Raw genomic sequence first — 23,164 nt, 5'->3', positions numbered from 1 at the left:
GAGAGCTCGTGCTAAGGTCTGTACCTGAGGAGCGTATGCAGGCAGCAGAGGAGGGATAGAAATGACCCTGCTGTACAAACGAGGCACTCACGCACGTTCACAAGCCAGGTTTACAAAGGTGTTCAGGCAGCTAAAGATGCAAGCAGGTTCCTAGGGCTACTCGCACAAGAGCCTAAGCACATTTTTGTATATCTGGTCCTTGGTAACCTGCCAGACTATCCCAAAAAGGACAATGGACTCAAATTTCCTGTTTCTGGCTTCGCAGGAGCACATGTTCTCAAAGCTTATTCCCTCTGTCAGATTTTCCCTTCTGAGCACACCTTTGCAGAGTGAATTTTAAACAATTCCCCATGCCCTTTGGTACCTTGAAGTAGCTGTTCAATTCACAAGTGTGTGAGGCGCCACAGTTTTACCAGTTTCCCTTGCAAATTTGATCTTGCAAAAAACAAAGCCAAAAAACTTAGCGGAACTCCAGAGGTGTCAATTTTTAGTACTCTCACACGTCCAGAAATTCTGTTGTAATTTCCTTCTAAGTAGTCTGGGGTTAACGAGACTGAAGAGAATGATAGGAAGGAAAAGAAATAATTATATATTCTCTTTTTTCTCAACATGTCCCAAATGTCACCTCTGACCTGGCTTTCTATTTCTGGCATGGACTAAACTCCCTCTATTTATTTAGCAGCCTACACACCATTACAGTAACATAGCAACAGTACTTTCAGTTGTAAATTTGAAAAAAAGAAAAGAAAAAAAAGAAAGAACATATTTTTCATAAGAAAACTGTTAAAGCATTGCAGTCTAGTAACAGTTCGATAAATGCTTCTATATTTCCCTTTACAAGCCAGTATTATTAGGTTTCCAGTCTGCAAACCCATTGCAAAGGGATGCACAGGGGAACCAAAGCAGTGTCACCGTCACGAAGCCTGTTCTTCCTATGCCAATCAGACTGTCCCCTAACCTTTTTATTTGTTTGTCTTAATGATGTTTCAGCTTGAATATTTCTCAGGCTCAGCACAGAGGAAAGCGGGAGTTTGGGGAGGATACTGAAATAATGACGGGATTTATCTGGTGTTTTTCCCTCACTTTTCAAAAACAGTTCACCCTTATCTTATAATCCATAGCTCAAGGGTGATACGATGCTCAGTTAGCTTGTCACAAAGGAACATTTTAAAAAGTACAAAGTGGAGTTGGAGTAAGAGTCCCATTTTCAGCTGACAGTCCAAATCCCACTGTTTTACAGGGAAAGTTAGCCAGTGAAGACCTGTAAAAACAGCCCTGGAGTCAGAGGAGTACCCAGTGAAAACATTTGGCAAATCCTATTTCAGTGGGAGCAATGTGCCTGAGTATCTCAAAACAGCAATTCCCTGAGCTACTTAAGTGCTTCTTATTTTTAAACCTAAGGCCTCAGTGAGAATCAATCATTTTCTTAGGATGGGTTCAAAATGTTGAACTTATTAAAAATAAAACTTCTTAAGCTTGCAAAGCTTCCACTATAAATATTAGTAAACAATACAGTTGTAGTAGCTGGAATATCAGTGAGCACTTCATGAAGCAGTGTATGACTTCTCGTGAAACTGTTCCTTCATTGCTATTGTAAACGCAGCTGGCATCTCTTCAAATGTTTTTCTCATCTCATAGCGATTTTACCAGCACACAGTCACCTCTGAATGCTGGTGGCTTTTCTGTGGAATCGGCAACAGACCTTCGGAGCGCAGCTTCACAGCAGGCATACACGTTCAGCTTTCCCAGCATTTATAAACGCAATACTTCTGTAAACTTAGTGGCTTTACTGCACAGTTTGTAAAGTCTGCAAGTAAAACATAGTTCACGCTTGTTCTGAACTATTGGCTTCTCCTTGGCATGACCAGTTCATGTCAGCTTGAAAAAAGGGCTTCACAACTGTAAAATCCTTGAACTTCTACAAACAGTTTCCAAGTCTGGTATGTAAAAACAGATTGTTCACAAACTATGCACTCTGCTGAGATTACAACAGTTGCAAATTTAGAAAGGGTCCCGTTATGGCCATTATTCTGTCCAACAGAAATATGGATACATAACCCACAGTCCCCAAGACTTGGGAGTCACAGGATGAATAATATTTGTCACTAACAGGGCTGACAGAAACTATTGTCTTTTAAAAAGCATTGTCAAAAACGAGTCAAAAACTTTCCGATGACAATCTAAGTTCCATTTAAATTAACACCTTCATTTAAGTAGTTTTAAATTCATACTAATAATGACATTTTACTGCCTTTCTGTAAAATGTTCTATGGGCAAGGATGTTGAATAACCGAAATGCGCTGTTCAAGGCTTTTGTGGAACACTACAAAGCAGTTTTGACTGCAGGGGTCAGGTGGGGTTTCTGGCATCAGAAGGGAAGGGAAGAAGAAAATCTCTAAGAACAGTTGTCTCATTCTAACAATTACAAAGCTACAAATGAGTTAGCCTCAGAAAGGGAGGGTTTTTCTGCCATGAAGACTAGACATCAGTTTTGGTTTATTTTCAACAAATAACAAGTTGCAGCAGATTTTAAAACTGAGTTTTGCATGGTTATGTTTGTTGGGGGTTTTTTTTCTGATGCAACACAAACTGAAACAAGTCAAGGATATTATTGTAAAGCAGAAAAAATGAAAAGTTGAAGTATTCGTTTTATTCAACAATTAAATGAGAGAGAGGAAAATCTATTTTATCTGGCTGGATGTAATGTTTTGACATGCAAATTTCATTTCAAAGATGGCATTTTTTCCTTGTCTTATCACATTACTAATTCATTTCCAACTCAAATGAAAAGGACAGGAAAGCAAATAAAACGACTGTTTCTCTGCTGAGCAACGTTATAGGAGTAAACTTGTCCCTTTCCCTAAAACCCTATCAAATTGGCAGAATACACGTTCATAGCATTTTAATGCATTATTGGTAGAAGTAATGTGTTTATCCATATTATAGTTTTCATGCTACAACAAAGAGTTCACCAAAGTACTACTTGTAATGCTTTTTCCTCTAAGCCATGTTTGATTGCATCACTAGTTTAATTACCACTTGAGCTAACCTTTCCTTCTCTATTTCAAACTAGCCTGTTTTTTTAAAGTCTCTATTTTTGAATGCAAAGACCTGATAACTTGCGGGTTTCTGTTTTGAATAGAACCAATAGCTGGACATTCCTGTGCACTAAAAACATGTCATCAAAGATTAAACTGGGGCTTCAGGGCTATTACAGCTCCACCCAAATAAATAGTCCAAGGGAAATTATTCTGCTTAACGTTCTGATACACAGGTTGCCAAGAACAGCAGTGTTTTTTAGAAATTATTTTTTTCTTAGAAGTCAGCCTATCTTATTAAACATTGCATTTAAAGTACCAAAACATGGTTAAAATGGAAGAAAATGGTCTAGAATAAACATCGCACTTAACCTGCCAAAACAAGGTTAAGTGGTGGAAAATGGTCTGATTTGCACTTAGTTAATTACAAATGTTTAACTCCAATGATGGAAACTCCTCCCTAAAATAAATTTTCTGCTGTTATTTTACCAGCAAGATCAATTTGTTCAGGATTCACAGGGAAGGGAACATGTAGTCTGCAGCACAGGAGCTTCTGTATGAAAGGCTTCATTTTCTCAGAATTGAGTTCTTCCTTAATATACAAACCAGAAAGAATATACACTGGATTTTAAAATGAAGTAACGGCAGGAAAAACATAGGTACAAAACTTACAACTAGAACCAGCTAAAAGGCTCTGTCAACTTTCTCCATCTCACGGGACTCCTATTGCAGCGCAGCCTATAAACTAGACTTACAAAACCTGCACAAATTGGGTAAATAGACTCAGTTATTTCAATGAGAGTTCGGGATGTTGATTCCAGCAGGGTATGAAAGGTGGCCGTAACTCTCTATTCAGAGGGGACAGAGCTCAAGAGGTGAGGCTTTGTAGGAAACATTTGGAAATAAAAAGGCTTATGGACAAAAACTAAGTTCCGATTTCTTTTTTATAGTTATTTTTCGGAAACTTCCCCCAAATCCCAAACCAGCAGAAGTAGTACTTGACCTCACACAGCACTTGGGGATTTCTTCTAGGCGAGGGTGGCAGTGTCCTCTGCTGACACCAGCCCAATGCTAGATCAGAGAGCAGCCTCTCTGCATCCCACCCACCCTCAGTAGTGCTGTGGGACTCTTGTTCCTATTACTTGAGCAAACTCTTCCATAATTCTACTTTACTTTTTCTTCTTAGTGGGCAGTAACTTCCCGTTTGTTCTCCTGATAAATACCAGAACTTCAGCTAAAAATGGAGAAGTCGTCTAGATTCTCTTATCTTGTAAAACCCTGGCAGTGGGGTTCTGTGGTCGAGTTCTGGCAGATCCCCCCAACAGAGACGTCCGTCTGCAGCTACTTGCTGCTGTGCCCTTCTGACAGCACTTACAACTCCTCGCGCAGAGACAGCAGGAATGGACACTGCTTTAATAGCTTTTTGCATATGGTACATTAATTTACACCTCTATTTGTCTCCCTAGGCCAGACACTCCAAGAAGAAGTGCAGTAAGAAGGGCAGTACTAGATGTTCTAACATAGGGTCCATTTTGGACTCTTATTCTAGAGATGCTGACAAGGAATTTTGATTTTTGACAATGTTTGAACAATCCAGTCACTCAAGTAAAGTGGGAAACTTGCCTTTTTTTGAGCAAGTGGTCTTCCCTCATCAATTTGTATAGTACTGAAGATTAAAAATAGCTCTTCAGCTGGGGTACAGCTGTGCAGCATTGACTTAAAGGGAGCCGCACTGACTCACAACAAGCAAGCATCTGTACATAGCCCTTTACTATTGCAAACCACGTAACTTAACACCAACATTAAATGCTGGCGTGGCATTCACTGGAGCCAGAGCTGGTGGGCAGGCTGTCTAACTACTGCTGCTGCTCCTCACAGGTGTGACAAACTACAGGACAGCAGTTTGAGGATGGGTTGAAATTAGCTGCCTGTTAAAAATCCCATCTCCTTCTCCTTATCAGCACATGAACGATGTGTCTTCTCAATGGCACTAGTCTTTTATTTCATTAGACATCCTCTGTGCCTTCTTCCATGTCTTTTTTCTCCTCATAGTGACTTTTTGCACTGGCTGTAGTAATTCCTTTGTTTTCTAGGCCATGAAACCATTCTCCCCCCTCTCCAATAGACAGAAAACAAATATCACCCGTCAGTGAGCAGATATATTGCCATACGAAAAGTATCAAAAGCTGGCTGTTCAAGGCTGACGTTACAGAATTGGGATATGTGAACAACACCATCCTGAGCCTTCTGAATTTTTAGAATTTTTTTAACAAACATAAACACATTTTTCCCTTGTGTTTCTCAATGCCTAATCTAAATCCCTGGTTGGATGTATTCAGCACTAATATAATGCACTGCAAAATCCATCAAACCTGGAGCAGGTTCTCCCGTGACATCTAATTTCCTACAGAGGCTGGTACTCATGATCCACTAATATCAATACCAAAAATCTCCAGTGGGGCCAGGTTTTCCTCCCGTGGGGCTGAGTGTCAAGCTGTGCCTGAAACTTAGCATTTTTGGTCTAGAGCATGATGGACTTCACCTCCACTCCCTAGTTTTTGGTAGCAGCTTCTTCCTCTCTTGCTCCCACCCCGTACCCTGCTCCCCCAGAGCTTTGGGGGTTCTCCGGCACCCCTCAGGCCCACACAGCCCCGACCAGTGAGAAAAACTGGAACCAAGTGGGGAAATGAGAGCAGCACAGCTTTCAGGTCACACTTAGGGGACAAAGAACTGCTACACACACCAAATGCTCTCCCGGGAGACTCCTTGCACAACTGCCTCTTTAGATAGGCTGACGTGGTGGATTCATGCTTCAAGTATCAGACAGAGGGAAAAGCATTGTACATGCTATTAAAGCGCTATTTAGAATATTTGCCTGCTGAAGTGAAGCTCCCTGTGCTTTCTAATGAATTCTCTGCATTTAGCATTAAGCTCTCTGTTTTTACAGAAAGTTACACTTGCGTAATTAATCTCTGTTCGTTTCCTGCACATGTAAGAGAGCAGCCTTTGTTAGGGAATGATAAGACACTTCTAAGAATAGTGCTACTAAGAGCATCAGCTTTGTAAGACATTACAGGAAAAATATAGACTCTTAACACCTGCTTTTCGCTTTTCAAAGTTTGAAAATAATGTTCTGCTTACCTAGAGCCAAATTCTGACTTGTTTATGTGTAGAAAACCTAATTGCTTTCACCAGAGAACAAGCATAAATGAAGGTATACTTTGGTCTTTAGGCTCCAATCTCACGAAAATGTATTTGTTTAATTTTATAAACATTGTACATGTTCTCAGTGGCTTCAGTGGGACTATCTGCAGTTTCTAGTCTCACAACCTGAATTCATGACTTTGTCTGGTCTCTTAACTACAGATTCCACTGAAATCAATTAGATTTTCTCAGTGATTGTAGTGGATCGAGGATTAAGAATTTATCTCTGTGTACAACAAGAGACCCTCAGGACGGACCTTACAAAGGCCGGATGCTGAATTCAGGAAAATGTAAACTGGGAGACAACCCCGTGAGAGCAACTGAGTCACTCCAGTGTAAGAGAGGTCCCAATGAGCAGCAGACCAAGCCTGTATTTGAAGCTCCCTGGAAGCTTCAACTCAGACCATGGTTTTTGCCAGCTGAACACAAAGGGTGGTGTAAAATGTATGTTGTCAGTTCAGAACCAGAGCCAACACCATTCTCCTGCAAGCAGTTGACACTTGACACCTACTGAAGTCAGTTTAAGCAGTCATTGTTTTAAAGTTTGTGTTGTTTTTAAGCAGTCGCTGTGGTTCAGCCTGAGCTATCTGCCACCCCAGTGCAAAGATGCACAAGCTACCATGCTGGTGAAACTATGCAAAAAGTGGGGGAAAAAAATAGTTTACAGCGGGTAAGAGACAATTTCCATTTGGTTTGTAGCATCCACTGCGTAACCAGTCATATGAGAAAGGACATTAATCTTTGCTGTACTTGCAGCAGATTTCTTTCTGCTTTTTTATGGACAAAGGAGTAGTTTATCCTCCTAACCAGAAAACAAAGCCTAATCTGCAGAGATCTGCCTAATCTAGTGGTTGATGTTTGAAGAATAACATAGACCCAATTTCCCTAGGTTTTGTAGTGCAAAATCTGAGCAGAGCAGACTGCAACTAGTCTTGTGAGCTGATCAGAGCCCCTGTTGTGACTATTATCTTGACTGTATAATGGGGGCTTTCAAATCCCAGCTTTATCACATTCTGTTTTCTCTACTTTGCCCTTTTATGAATATTGAGTCATCAAAAATAGCTTCACTGACAGAGTTACTAATGACACCAGCTGGGTGAATCAGTGGCTCTTACATTGTCTAGTGCCTGCTATACAGTGCTATTAGTACACTCGTTACAAAATATAACAAAAATTAGATATCCATATTTTATTTGCAGCTCCCTTGAGACACATCATAGTGGTTATTTTAGAATTGGAAAATGCTAACTGAACAAAGCAAATAGACAGCCATTTCAATGCAATACTGTCATCTAAAAGAAGAAACTCTGGCTTAGAGTAAGTTATAAGTAAATTCTAACATCAGCAGATTATCCTTTCTCCTAGTTTTTAGTGCAAAGAAAAAATACACCACCAAATGATATCTACCACGCTCTTCACGAGACAGTTATTCCTCGTATTACTAGAAAAAGCTAACATCAGCAGTCCAGAAAAAATGCTGATAAACAGAAGTGAATACGACAAATGATGTAAGCTCTGTGTATGGCTCGGGAGCGTGTCAGACACACATGGTGGCATCCTTCTAGTACAGCGCAGTGCTCTGGGGTAACCCAGGTTAGAAGCGCATGACTCAAGCGAGTATCACCGATTCCAAAAGTGTAACAACAGTAACAACACGCCTGATGAAGAACCATCACAAGTGAGCATGCAAAATGGCCCACGATGGGCTTACATTTTTAACGCTGTCCCAAGCAATGTTTTAAGGGTCATTTATTTCTACCCGGAGTGCCTTCCCCGCAGCCCTGCAATGATACAGTTTCCTATGTTTGCAACACACACCCTTTTTTTTTTTTTTTTCTTTCTCCAGAAAAACACAGGCAGATACAGAACGAAACAAGGGCCCCCCTTGACACATAACGCAGTTGCAGCTCTCCATGCATGCGGTGCTCGGTGCTTCTCACCAGCCCCCTTCACCTTTCAGCTATCAGGAACTTTACAGCATGGCATCTTCTAGCACCTCGTTATCACAGACAAAAAGTAAAGCTTTCTGCTAGCAACTGCTTCTGGCATATTAAATTAGTAAATAAAACTATTGCAGACGTTGCCTTTAGCAAGTGTCATAGAAATTACAGAGCATCTTAACAAAGCAGAGCCTCAGAATTTAAGTATTAGGTTTTTTTCAGGAGGTTCTTGCCCTTCCCTGGAAAAGTGACATCTGAAATTCTGTTACAACAATTCTGTTAGCTACGGCAACAGTAACGGAAACCTAAATGTGGTTTTTAACCCAAGATATGTTGCATAACAACTGAAGTAGTATAATCTTACGAGCCGGGAAAGGTTAATTCCAAAGGGCACAAGAATATCGGTGAAAACTAAAATACTCCATAAGCGCACGGACTTGTAAATGGTTTTGTTTTGGTCCAAGGCGAAGCCGAAACAGGCGAGACATTTCAAAGGACGAGTAAGACACTGAGCACATGCCGAAATCCGTTTAGCGAGAAACAAATATCAGCAGAGCCTCTGCACTTACGTATCTCTTGAGTTTCTTCTCGGGGGGCGATTTAATGAGCCATCCAGTGCAAACGACGTCCCCTGAGCTCATCTTCCCCCCCGGCGCGGAGCGGCGACGCGGGAGCCAGGGTGCGGGCTGCGTGTGCGTGTGCGTGTATTGTTCCCAGCCAATTTGAAACCAGCAGTAATCAGCTTCCTTCAGCTGTGCTCTGATACTGCTCCAGCCCGCGGAGGAAGTCATGACATTGATCACTGACACGGCCAGCCCTCCCTCCGCCGCAAACACAATGCAACACACCGAGCACGTGATGGGCGGCCGGGGCTCGCCGCCACGCAGCCGGCGGCTGCGACACCCACCGCCACCGCCACCGCCGGCGGGCGGCTCCCGCGCCCGGCCCCGCCGGCCGCCGCCGCACCCCGGGGAGCCCGGCCCCGCGCCCCGGGGGAGCCCGGCCCCGCGCCCCGGCGATGCCGACAGCCCCCCGCCCGGGGGAGCAGGGCGAGCGCGCACGGCGGCTGAGCTCCGGCAGCTGCGGGGGGAGCGGTGCCTGCGGCGGCCCCGGTGAAGTACTGTCCCGGCGTGGTGCCCCGGGCGGGGCTGGCCGCGGCGGCGGGAGAAGGGCTTTGGCCTGGCGGTGGAGGCGCAGGCGGCGCCGGCGGAGCGGTGGCGGTGCCAGCCCGCACCGCGGCTCTGCTCCGCCCGCAGCGAAGCGTCCGCTTCAGCTTCCCCCGTCTGCCCGGTCCGCTGCTTCCAAACGTCTTCACTTTGTGGGTTTAAAGGTTTTTCAGTGGCATTTGGTCCCCTGTATGAATTTGCTACGAATAATAGCTGTTACTGTGAACGTTAGCTGTTTCCCGTCACATCATTGCAGATTTTGTAGGGACAGAGTTTTTCAGAAGTGACTTCAGGGAGACAGGTTGCCATTCCACTGTCACAACTAAAAACTACGACCACAGAGTGCGTAACATTGCTGATGTCCTTGGAGTTAGTGCCTCTCTCCAGGATGGGAAACTCCTGGCTTTTCAAGGACAGGGCAGCTTGCACTCATTTTTAAGAAACTGCTTATAACTTTGCCTTAGATTTAAAGTGGACGCAGCGATTCTTCACCGGGTTTTCCATATCTGTAATTTGTGAGGAGTCTCATACGCCTCCGCCTCGGCAAAGCGCACGCGGTGGAGCCTGACTCCGCGAGGGGTGGTTAGCGGTATCAGGCCTGGGTGGGAGTTTAACGTTTTCGCAGAATTTTTCACAGCTGTGCCGGAACTCTTCAGCAGGGCAGGCTGACAATGGCTTGCAGTATCACTGCTGGAATCTGACAAACTAGAAGCCACGCTTGTGGTTTTTTCAAGATTTTAAGCAAAAACATTGTGGCAATATGTATTTATCAAATTTAATATCATATGTACTATAAATGGTGTATGATATATAAATATATGCCCTATGTACGTTTACATAACCGTATAAATAAAACTATATAAACCAATAGCATCCCTGTTGCTAGTGCTTTACATTATCACTGATCTTAAAAGAATCTTACCATAAATGAAAACTGTCATGCATAAACTATAAACAATTTATTTCAAATGTGCTCTGACTTCTCTAGATAGGTTCTTGTTTGTGAGTAAGTGACTTTCATGCAGCCTTGCAACATTACTTAATTCCCAACCTGACATTCTACTACCACCTTCACTCAGCTCCATATATCCTTTATCCACAGCGATGTTTTAACAACTTCACGTTTAATAGCAGGTTTGTGAACATGGCTTTGTAACACTTCTCCTTGGAGAGACACATCCAGCCATGGAACTTATTTAGGGAAGGAAAGTCACACTTTCCTTCCACATGTGACTTGACTGTGTCACTCTGACAGATTTGATAGCCTTAAACCTGAAGGCTTTAAAACATCAGTCTGCCAAAGTAAAATGAATTGTGATACACTTCATGTTTTATCCCTGCAGTGTCATAACAATACCCATTTTTTACTGGATCATTCTTCAGGCAGATGGGTTCTCCTGTCAGGTTCCTTGTGCATCTGCATAACCACTTGCAACAAGGCAGCAGAGGAGATGGGGAGAGGGCAGGACAGGGTGGCGAGGGTCCTGGACTGCCACACGGATCTGAACACTGAATACCAAACCACAGCCTTAAAGAGAGCTCCGGCTCTGTCTTTGCTTGCGCTCAGTGAGAATGCTGCTTAAATCACCAGTAGTCCCCATCTCTGAAGCCACTTGTCCCTGCCCTTCTGCCATCTCCTCCATTAAACAGTATATTTCTGCGGCTACAGGATGAATTGAATCAGAAAACTGACTGTTTAGAAAAGAATGAGTCTAAAAAAAGAGATTATTTTCCAGCTGGACCAGGACTACTTTCCTGATCTGATAAATGCTGTGGCCTACTACACACTCGTACCTGACCAACGGAAGGGGTGATGCAGGGGCAGTAAGAAGAAATCAGCAGTTGCTTAAATTGGCACTTCTGCCCAAAAAGCGCCTGCTGAGTGGTAGCCATGGTGACAGGGAGTGGTACATCGATTCTGTTCCCTGCTAGATGTGTCGCTCCTGTCACACAGCTCCTGTCCTCACTGCTGGAACAGCTCAGTTGCTTGTGAAGCACCTGCTGAACTACTTGCACGTTGCAGCTCAGCATATTCAGAATAAATAAAATCTGTGCCAATTTACTTATGGTGCCAGTAGCCTCAGGGGAAATACAGGAAGCCAGAAATCATAATTAAGCAGAGCATGTGGGGGTTAACATGTTTGTTATGAAAGCTGCTGTGCCTTCTTGGTATTTGGGCTCCAAACATTAGAAGAGCCAATAAAGTTACTTACTTACCCTAACAATTTTCATTGTGCTGACAATGTGTCACTCACATATCTGTTTGACAACAGCAGGCTTAAAAATTAATGGTATCTAGCTCTGATGGAAGAAGTGGGATTTCACTTTCGTCCTGCTCCATGCACAAATTTTCAAACAGTTTTAAATGATAAAATTCTTTACTTAAATCCTTCATCATAATGGTGAATGACACAGTCTTTGTTTTAAAAATCTTACAGTTGAAGACATATGTAGAGAGTGAGCTGAGGTTGGAATCAGAATGGAAAGCGAAGGGCAAGAAGAGCAAAGAAAACTTGATTTTGGCTGAACATTTCTGCGAAACCCTTGGGGTGTTCTATTTTAGTTTCAGCTTTTGCATTTATCCGTTAGCATTTAGCTTCGGACTTCAAGTATGTTTTGAATATATATGCTGAAATCACTGGCAAAAACCAGTATAAAATAAAAATTATTTTCTTAATATTATTGCAATGCCAAAAGGTTTGGAAGTGTAGAATGACATATGTTTGCTTATGTTTATTTGCCTCACTTTTTAAGCTTTTATTTTATATATATCGCATAGTTACCTTGAAAGAGATCAGGTTTTGCTTGGTAACAATAACATCAGCCAGTGGTGCCTGCCTCTCCAAATCTGCTGTAGGCAGAGCTACAGGAATGTTCTCAAAAATGACTGACCACTGAAAAAACCCAGACCAAAATGATTTGCAGTTAGGATAAAATTCTCTTTCTTTCTATATGAGATCAGAGCCAGTCTTAGCAAATCTTCAAAGTCTGACAAGAGAGAATTTTTTCCTTCATGTGAAACTTCCTAGAATAAAGCCATAAGCTGAGAAGTCTTCATGGATATGAACTGTACACATGATTACAGAGAAAGTAAAAATAAATAAAATGTAAAATATGAAATTGAAACCCCAGAAGGTAAAATCATTCTCTATTCTACACAAATTGTAAAGGTCTCTCATGTTCTGATATGTCTCAATCAAATTTCAAGAATCTGTCTTTATTTGGATCATGTCAGAGTGTTTGTACTCACCAGACTAACCTCATATGTGCCACTAGCAAAATCAGACTAAGCATGATCAGTTTGACCCTGAATGTGTGTGCAATTCACATCAGCCAGATACCCAAGAGGAATTATCTGCTCATCACTGAAATACTGGCGTACTCCTCTCCTTTCCTAACTTAGGCTACTGGTGTTTCAGACAAAAAACCCCACTTGACGACTAATAAAACAGAAGAAAACAAATTGGCTAATTGCATTTGATGGGAAATTCCTTCATGACCCTACAGGCAACTGATTTAAAGAAGTAAGTGTGCTATTTAAGCTTGCCCATTTCCACGTTGCAGAGCAACTGGTGGTGTTACTATTAATACTGAGAGCAGTGAAAGTCCTTGCTCCTCTGTGGACAGAAGAATAATCAGGATGGAGGGGATGGGAAGAGCTGGGAGGATTTATTTCGTTCACAAACTTATAGGTATCAAAGCAGGAAGAGACACCTGAGTTATCTAGACTGACATTCCCACAAGCATATATTTTTCCCAGAATCTAGCCCCACATTTAATTTACAAAACCCTGCAGGGGTTGTGACGGCTGAGGTGCATGCAAGAGACAGCCATAGCCCTGGAAGAACAGCCCTTTTCTCTCATCTAGTGACTGATCCCTGTTTACATATGGAGCTCGCACCACACTTACTCAGCAAAATGCTAACATGCCTCTGCAGCATTCCCACAGCAAGCAGAAAAGTCCAGTACCACAAAAAGACATGACACAGTATATATGTTCCAGCTGTTCCTGACAGTTACCACTCTGCTCCCCCCTGCAGACAAATATTTCACTCTCTTTCCATTCACAAGGACAAATTCAGCGAAGTCACAGGGGAGAATTCAACCCCTTCTCTTCCTTTCACTAGCCTGTCCTCGCCATACAAATCAGGTCTAACCGAGGAAAGCACACAGATCATCAGAGCAACATCATTTGTTGTTGTTTAAAGAATTAACTACAAGAATTGGAGCCTGACCGCAGGCACAGAACGACGCCAAACTTGTCTGCACTACACTGACAAATATATTCTGCCTGAACTGTGCTGCGTCCTCAGTCACCCATGGGCTCTCGGTGGCAGCGGGACCCAACAGTCAGATACCTGCTTTCGAAGCAGGAGCCATTGTGGAAATAAAAAAAGAAAACAGACAGTTGAACGTTGCTGTGGTTTTGCTCCAGGAAGTATATGAACTATGTAAGTTGCATGTGGGTATGGCCTTTATTGTTATGGACAGGGCAGAATCTAATTTTACCAAAAGCTCTCATGACACATAGGGAGAACTCTGTCAAGCTGTTTCAGAAAACAGACCAACGCCCTCTGGCACTGATCTCCTCTGGGAAACAGCAGCAGACATCCAGCACCTCATAGGAAAGTGTCCTGTTCAGGAAAGCAACTGGTGGAAGAGCTGGCATTCTGCTCAATAGTGTATTTATTTGCAAATGTACAACTGCCTTTTTCTAAAGCGGGGGTGGTAACAAACAGAGCCCCACTTTGGTACAAACCTCTGATCTGGCACTTTTGCCAGAAGATAGGTTTCTCTCTTCTCTGTCATCCACAGAAGCAAATATTAAAAATTGCGCTTTTGCTACTTTTCAGCTTCTGTTTACGGAATGGTAAACAATCTTATGATGTCTACATAGCTGGTCAAGCAAGTCATGGCTGTTACTCTCTACATATGCATCGGTATCAACCCTTTTCTGAGGATTTCCTTGTGGGGTAATTTTATCAATGGCCCCTCAAGGTCAGCAAATAATCCTTGCGGTTGAGGGAGGAGATACAGAAGTAGAGAAGATGGCTTTTTTAAAGAGGCAAAATTCCTTTTCTAATTGTCTTAATTACTTTTAGAAGCTAAGAAAAATCTACTTCCTTTTTCATATGCAACAATGATGAATACTACTCAGCCTGTGCGAGAGAGTCTACTGATTAACTTCATATGGCAATCTGGAGGACGTTACCTGTGCAGAGCTGCTGGATTCTGGTGATATGATGCTGTCAAATCTGTAACAGACAGAAATCCAAAATAATCTATTTGACATCAAGATTATGACATGCCTCTTCCAGATCAGAAATGGCAAATTATTATTATTAAATTTTAATTTTAATCTCCTGAAAGCAAGGATTTGCTGAAACCAGTTTACTCCAAACTATCTGGAGCAGCTCGAAGTTTGGATGTGAAGCTTAAAGAAAGGTCTCAGGAAGGCCTGCAGAAACAGACAGAAAAAAAGTCTGTAGTTTTATGTTTAAGTGAAAATATCTACCTAGCCATTTTCAGACTCACAAATGTGGAAAGCTCATCATGAAGTGCAGGATGGGTCTTGGCTTCTCTAAAATATTCTTACTGAGACCAGAGAACACTCCAGAGTGATGAAAAAAGGAACACAGTAAAATCAATGCAGGACACTGTCTGCCTCTGTTCTCTATGTTGCCCAAAAACACGTTACTGAGAGTTACAGGAACCCTAGCTCTTACACTGTGATTTGTGAGACATTTTCATGCAGATGGCAAAAGAGTGGGTGAAACAGATACCCTCCCCTTCTAGGTAATTGAAGGAAAAATGAAATACTACTTTATTTAATTACGATTGAGTGGGGGGTATTACAGCAAACAGACCAGATTTCTGAACGACGTGTGTAAAAGGTTGCCCTGTGTGAAGAATGTAAATGCAGGAAAGGAAGAATTGTTTTGATGGCAGCTGTGTGTTTGAGACTGTTACAAAAAAAGGAAGAATCATTACAGGATGAGGAAGAAAGAAGGCCTAGGCAGTCAGGGAAGCAAAATAACAAAAAAATGGGGGAGCAAGGGGAAAGGCAGAAACAGATTCTATGTGGACTAGGATAAACTAAAACCAGCTACTCTAGTTTAGCAGATCCTTCAGCAGAAACGGATAGTACTCTGGAAAATATAGCAGGTTCAGTCTATTTTTCAACAATGACTCGATGTTGGCAAGTACAAATGGATAAAAAGGACAGGATTAAAAGTATTTTCACAGCAGGACAAAGCCTGTGGCAACTGAAGTGATGGCTTTTGGTTTATGCAATGAATCTGCCATGTTTGCAAGGCTAATGGAGGCAGTACTTTACAGCATCCTTCTGCGCATTTCCTGTATTTAAAGGAAATCCTGGTGCATGCTAAAACTTTCGAATAAGAACTGTTACATTTACAAATAGTCTGTGATCAGCTTAGGGATAACAGTGTGAAATAAAACCCACAGAAACAGGCTTTTGCTTAAGAAAGAGATGATTTCTTTTGGGCAGAATTTGTGAAGAAAGAATTTCAACCATCATTAAAGAGAGTTAAAGGCTATACTGCACTGACCTGCTTGCTGGATACTCACAAATATTCAAAATTTTGTAAGATTCTGTCTCCGTTATGGGCAGGTTTTCAATATTGCAAAACCACTGCATAGGTTAGGGGAGAAAAGGATGCCATCGCAGTGAGCAGCAAAGTATGCTTCAGATTTATTTCAAAAGAAAAAACCTCTTTTGACAGCTTTTGCTTTGATCTAAAATCACTTTAAAAATGCCTTTCACTTTCAACAAAACTAGTCTTTTCTGGTCAGGGGCTGTCTTGACACAACGCTCCAGTTTTTGCCAAAGTTGTAGCTTATTACATCAAGAATTATTGTATGACCTCCAACGGAATCCCTCATCATTGTTAAATCTGCATGACATCATTGTTTGTAGGTGGGCAAAATCTGGACTTCACGACAGAATACACATTATAACATTGTTTATTAAAGTCTGGTTTATGGTAGGTTAAACTGATACAAATTAGCGTGGCTGCAATCCCACCCTCCATCCTGCCATGTGTCTGCTTCCCTGCTGTATTGGCACTGGCCCTTGTGTGTGTGGGCAGTTGAGTTGTTTTGCTGTGCTGATCTGAGAAAAAAACAGTAACTCTCTTTGTTGGGCTCAATTTTGGCTTTTTAGAGCCTTGAACTAACCCACCGCTCACGTGCAGAAACACCAGGAACAGTGCAACAGGCCAGGAACACAGAAACATGGTGTAGGGGGAAGGAGCCACTATGTTTAATTTCAAAGTTGCAAAGGACTAAAGGTATCCATATAGGCAATTAAGGTATCTTTGCACTAAGTAACTGATGAGGCTCAGTAAATTATCACATTGTAGTGTGATCACCTAAACCTGCCTCATCACATCCATGAAGAGGTGACAGTCTTCTCACTTTCATAATTTACAAAACTGTGAGAGTTCCTGGCTTTCCCACCGAGAGAATGAACAAACAGCCAAAAAAAAAGTGGATACCAAGTGAAAAAAGGTTTAGCCAAAAAACCTGTGTGGTTGGGAAATACAGCCATATTAGAAGACTTTGCAGTATCACAGTAAAGCTTCGATTGCTAAAACCTGGAATTAAAAATGCAACGTTGCATGGAGGATGGGAAAAAAACAATGAGTATTTTTACAGCTACCAGCTCTTTGAACCACATACAAAGGATACATTAGCTATTTTGTTACAGTTTTCAATGCTGAATGAGGTCTTGTATTTGCAAATCCTACTGGCAACTCCAGAGGCTGTCTGTTGGGTAAAATGAAAACTTGATAGAGAAAACTAATGCATGAATCTGAAGCCTGCACCCCCTCAAAAAAAAAAAAAAAATCCCCTTTCTGTAAGAATACTTAATGTCAAACCTATGAGAGTACATCCCTTGGATGTGCTTGTGCCTGTAAGCGAGGCAGAATCAGGTAATCACTTTTTGTTTGTAGCCATGAACTACATCACGCAGGGGCTGGACTGCTCTTACCCGCTTGACTGCCACAAAGCCCTGCAACAACGGACATCCTTGGACATGACATCTTCAGCAAAACCTGGGTTACAAATGAGCATAAACCAAGAGCTCATTTTAGAAGTAATACCTATATTGTAAGCTCTAGAGGAGGAGGCCTAGGTTTCTTTCTAATCCTATGAGGAAGGAAAAAATCTGGAACCCTAAGTGGTTAAACTTTGGAAGGGAATCTATGCAATAAGGATCTGAATGAAACAGGGCTGCACAGGTAAGTGCAAGAATGCATAGAATTGTGCCGCTGGACATAACCAAAGTTACTTGTAAGGGCATAACCACTGACGTACAAATGGAGGCGGCATTCCTGAATTCTCAGCAACAGAAGACATAATAATGGAAACTGGCAGAGATAGTTTCTCTGCCAAACAAGCCACTCCAGCCAGGCAGCACACTTCACAGAAACAACAGTCATTTCTTCACTGAAGGAAGTCCCTCATGGGGGATTTGGAAAACTGCTTCTCCATACAATGTTCTCCTTTAGCTTAGGCCAAATGAGGGAGCAGGTAAATGGTTAAGACAACTTAAACAATAGGAGGCACATATTGAACAAGAGGCTATAAGTAAAACTGCGCAAGAGATGTGTGGCGGAAGGGTTTCACCTTGTGAGTTGACTTGAGAACCAAGAGACAGAGATAGTGGTGGTAGATGCAGTTTGATTATGTGCCAGGGTGTGAACTTAGCGTGGGTTTACTCACATCCCAGCAGCCAGCTGTTGCTGGAAGGGAGGCCTCGCTCTCCTTCCTGCCCCTGAACTCCTCCCACCGCTTTCCTTGTATCACTTCTGGCATTTTTATGACCACGTAGCAAGTCTGTTTAGACCATTAAACCAGTAGGAAAATTATAAAAGACAGGAAATAGTTTTCTGCAGGGTCAGCCTTGCTGATGTTGCTCACCTTATGTTAAAATGAACAGCACTGCTTGCACAGGACAGCACAGAGCAAGACCCCACCTCGACAAGGGTAGCGACACCACCATTTTCAGACTGCTGTTAGACTGGCTGTGTTGTAAACTACATTTTGGAAGAGATGTAAGAGGCAGAAATACCATGAAACAAGACAAAGAAGATACAAGGAAACCCCTGACACATTCATAGGAGCCTGCATGAACACCAGAAAAAGCTTATGGAGGGCTGTTTGAGAGCAGTACTGGAAGATGCTTGAAATACAGACAAGGAAAATATTGCCTATTTTCTGCTGTGTTAAGAGATGTGTGATTTTGCTAGCAGCCTGAGTGCACTAATAGGTGTTAATAATCCTGGCCAGCCTCACCTGGGGCCTTTACTCACACTGCCTGCCCATAGGCCCAGGAGCCCCATTTGGGCTCAGCCCTGGACCTTCAGTCCCTGCCTGAGTTGCGCTGTAGAAGGACTGGTCTTCAGCTCAGCTTAATGTCGGACCTGCCTGCTGATCAGTAGACTGTGCCTGATCCCGGTTGCCCTCACCAGATGTGATTCTGACCTGTGGATTAGCTTGACCTTCGATCTGCTTTGTTACCACGAACTCACTGAATGATCTGGACTGTTGGTGGAGCCTGGCTACCATTTCCAGACCTGCCCTCCTTGCTCAGGTGCTGTGGGGCTGGACGCTACCTGGTGAGGCTCCTGCCCTGTTGGCCATGCTACTGTGCTTGGCTCCCCACCCTTCAGGGAGCAGCCGGTCCTTGCGGTGCCCTGGGAGTTAGCTCAGACAGGCCCTGAAGGCCCAGGTCTGAGCTTAAAAGGGGCTCCTGGCCCCCACGGGCAGGGAGGGTGGCCAAGGTCTATTAGTGCCCCTGGGCCCTGAACACTTGGTTCCTCAGCCCTGTCACCAATGTCCTTTTAACCAAGGCAACATGAAACTCTGAACCAGATAACAACTGAGATGAAAAGAGAAGTATTTAACATAAGCAATATTTAAGTAGCAACGCTTGATATAAGCATTTTAAGCAAGATCGTAACACTGCAGTCAGGGTAATGCGTGGTTAGTGCCCTGTGGTTGCTCACACTTGGGCTAGGCTAATGTAGGTACAGAGATAAAGGTGGCAACTATGCAAGTCAACTCACAAACACCTCAGAGATAGCACTTTTGTTACTCCCAGATCCTGTTTGTTTCTGAGCTATAAAGCTGTATATTCCTCACAGCTAAAATGTTTTGCACAGTTGTGGTTTAAGTTATTCGCTAGTACATTTAAGCTAGAAATGACTAGCATAGCAGATGTGGATTTTGGACTATGGCATTTAATCGAGAGCCTCCTAATGTGCACAAGGGAGTGAACAGATCCCAAAGTCAGAAGATACTATCTACGCAAGGCCCTTCTTAACAAGATGCTTTTGCCATTCTGGGGGAAGGTACTGAACATACCTGATACAGTTCTAGAAGTAATTAAACAACAACAGGTGAAGGATGGTTTACGAATCTAATTTATATAATTTTTTTTTCCTATTCATGACCAAATCAGTTTTAAGACTGAGCAGCATTCATATTAAGTAGTACACAGGCTGCCGGATCACCTTGAAGCGAGGACTCGGGCAGCCGGCCTCAGGCGCGTACAGCTCGGCGTTGCCACCTAGTGGCATCTGACAGTGGTACTGTCACTTGCAAATTGGATTTTCAGGTCAAGGAAGACACAAATCACAACCGGTATTTAAGACACCTTTTATTATTTAAGCTGTTCTTATCCACTGAATCAAGTTTTTACTGCAAACAGCAGATAACTATCCACACAATGCATTCATGTGGTGCCATTATGTGTACACACACTAAGTTGCTTGGCTTGTACAACAGTCGGGAGGCCAACCTCACCTGCTTACAAGGTGCTCAGAAAGTCTTTGAAGGGCTCCTCTTTTTTCAGCAGATGTATACGTAGCCCTGTCGGCTTCATTTGTATTTAGCAGCCATAGCCACCGCTTTTTGGTTGTGGTCCAAGTTACACAACCTGTTGATGCTTCTGCGTGCTGGTGGCCTTGTATGGGTTTGGCAGACTTTTGGTATACTGAGTTTATCTGTTCTTGTGAATTCAACAGGTCTACTGGTCTCTAAAGCTTATCAGTTTTTGGGGGATTTTCACATGCTATCTCTCAGCATGTACTATTTCTTTCTTCAGCCTTCTTTTTGGTAATACTTATCCATCCACACCCATAGGTAGGTACCTATACAATTCATCCACACAAGCTCACACAAAAGGGGCTTTTACAAAAACTTGGCCTAAAAAGTAATTCCACAGAATACTAAGATTCATTTTTAAAAGTTACCCAAACCCAATATATCTGTGCTAGAGAAATTAAGACTACTACAATTAGTCCCCTGTTTGGGGAAGGTTGAGTAGCCACAGTCCAAAATTTCAAAAATCTTATGGTCTTACCTGGATAGTATACGAAAATGCCCCTGGATCCGTACCTCATAAATTCTTTACATACTTCAGCAGTGTCTGAAACATAAAAGTTTGTAACAGTGAGCCTAAGTTTATGCATTTTCTCTTTTTGTGTCTGACAAGAAAACGTAATTCTCATCATACAATATGTCAAGTGCCATCTTTCTGAGTTAGACAGAAGAAGCCTTCTTAATTGCTGTGAAACTTTAGTGTGTAGGAGACTACACATTCAGCCCTGGTGATTGTGTCTGGCAGACTGTAAAATAAGGAGTAATAAAACTGGGAAAGCAAAGAGCTGATACCTAAATCTACAACTTTAACATGACAACTAGCCCCCTGCCTCCCAACCACAGGAAAAAACCCCAAACAATTGGAGTAATTCTGTGGAATTTTGCAAATATATTAGAAAAGATATGAGTAAAAAAAAAAAGATAGTATATAAAGTAAGTACAAAAAACCACTTAACTACTTTTTTTTTATAATTAATTAGATTATCACATGATAATACTGTTGTATGACTAAGTGATTTTTTTCAGCCAATGGCCTGTGGACGCATGGGAGTACACAACATAGTCTAAGAGAAGCAACTAAGAACATCTATGCAAAGCACCAAATGCAAATGCTAAGCAAAAAAAATCCAAAGGGGATCTTTCATGAAAGCAGCAGCTTGATTGTTTTGTACAGCATGTAACATTCCTGTGAATTTCAAGTAAAAAGCAAGCTGTGACAAACACTTGAGAGTGTTTTGCATAAGCAGAAGCTACAAGCATTTGAAACTGGAGTAGGAAAGTCAAATATTAAAAATGGTTAGTGAGCTATTTTCCGTAAAGGCTAAGAACAAACACGTCATAGACTGGAATTTTCCCACCTTAGAGACTTTTTGCATAGCTAACGGTAAACCTCATTTTCTAGATAGCCCTGCTTGGAAAAGCTATTTGGAGTACTCTTTCAAAACCAGTCATGTCACTCTTCTCAATTGTGCTATGAAAAATGTACTTCCCAAAGCTTTTAAAAGTAAATCACGTGGAATGGCTACTGCAGCCACTGTGGGCCTTGCTTTGTTGCAAACTATGCAACAGACACAGAAAGCAATAGGGTGCTAAATAATTTGGAACGGCACTGTTACTGTTTTGCAGCTGTTTCACAACATGGAAAAGGGGAGTTTAGAGCTTAAATCTTCTACGTTGGAGCATAACTTAGATACTGAATTTCAGAGTAATCAGGCAGTCATGGGAACAGTTCAGACATACAGTTACTCTTCACAAAATCGCACCTTATTGCAGTCAATGTATGGATGGAAAAGAGGTCTCAGAGGTCTTTCTAAATGCAGTGTATGTGAGCGGCAGTAACCCATTTGCTCAGCTTAGTTGTTGAGTTATGCAAAAAGATCTTGATAACAGCTACTGAGCTTTTTACTGGAATGAAAAAGCTTTTATTGCTCTTTCTGCCTATAAGGCTAGGGTTTCATCTATTTCTCTGGACAAAATGCTCACAATATTGCCTTTGTAAGTAATCATCAGGTAAAATGGCTGTTTCGGAACGCTCGAATTTTTAAGTCTGCCATCTCAAGGATTGTTTTGGAATCCTTCAGCAGTATGAGCAAAGTTACAGCTCAGCAGCTGAGAATCTGAACATCTTGCATGGACAGCCAGAAACGTGTGCATTGACAGTAACTGAGTGGCTTCATTAGTGCAATTTTCAGTAGGCAATACACAAACACTGCCGAATTTGAAATGGCTTAAGAAAAAAAAAAAATTTCCCTTAAGCTACTCTTGCTTTAGGAGCTCCACTGGTACTTCTTAGCCCTGCAGATGTTAAGAGATGATTCTGTCTCTCAAGTACAGCCTGGGGCATTTAGGAAAACACACTTGCTATTTGCAACAGGATGTGGAACCAAGCAAAATGAACTGTAAGTAGAAAGTTTTCTGCCCCATACCATTATGTTTTACTGTCTGGCTCCTGCAGCACCTTATCCTTCTGCCAGAGCTCTATGTCAGGACCCATGCTTCCTTCTTCCACAACAGGTCTAGAGTCCACACGCTCTACATGCCAGTGCCAGGGCCACAGGGACTCCTGCCTGGGAAGACACGGGAAGGCGAGGGTATCCTGCCCCTTGCAGACGGGGCACAGGCTGGCTGCTCTCCAGAGATTACAAAGGTGGCTGGTGGGACATGGAGAGGGCCTCAGCAATGGCTGCACCAGTTCAGGCCTCTCCAAGGCAAGTGTTCTCTCCAAAATACAGTAGACGCCTGGGAGGCCCTGAGACAGCACAGTACATCATAACACTGCCCTTGGGCACGTCCAGAGCTACCGCTTACGTAGCGGCCCTGACTGCTTGCTCTCCTCTGAGCTGTGCTGTCACCCGAGAGTGCGGGAGGCAGCGAGGCCTCTGCAGGCCGCAGGCGGCCCCTT

The 23,164-nt window shown here is 42.6% G+C and overlaps 1 protein-coding gene across 1 annotated transcript in view; it reads right to left on the bottom strand.

Annotated features, from left to right (window-relative positions):
- The window catches only part of GAB3 (GRB2 associated binding protein 3), a 65,735-nt gene extending 56,912 nt beyond the window's left edge, over window positions 1–8,823 (bottom strand). Inside the window, 1 exon segment of the mRNA XM_059824522.1 lies at window positions 8,752–8,823. Coding sequence (XP_059680505.1) covers window positions 8,752–8,823 — 72 coding nt within the window.
- Between the last annotated feature and the right edge of the window lie 14,341 nt (window positions 8,824–23,164).

The sequence above is a fragment of the Gavia stellata genome, chromosome 14 (assembly GCF_030936135.1).
Source record: "Gavia stellata isolate bGavSte3 chromosome 14, bGavSte3.hap2, whole genome shotgun sequence".
NCBI lineage: Eukaryota > Metazoa > Chordata > Aves > Gaviiformes > Gaviidae > Gavia > Gavia stellata.
Note: the sequence above shows the minus strand (reverse complement) of the source record. Positions and strands in the feature narration are given on the sequence as shown.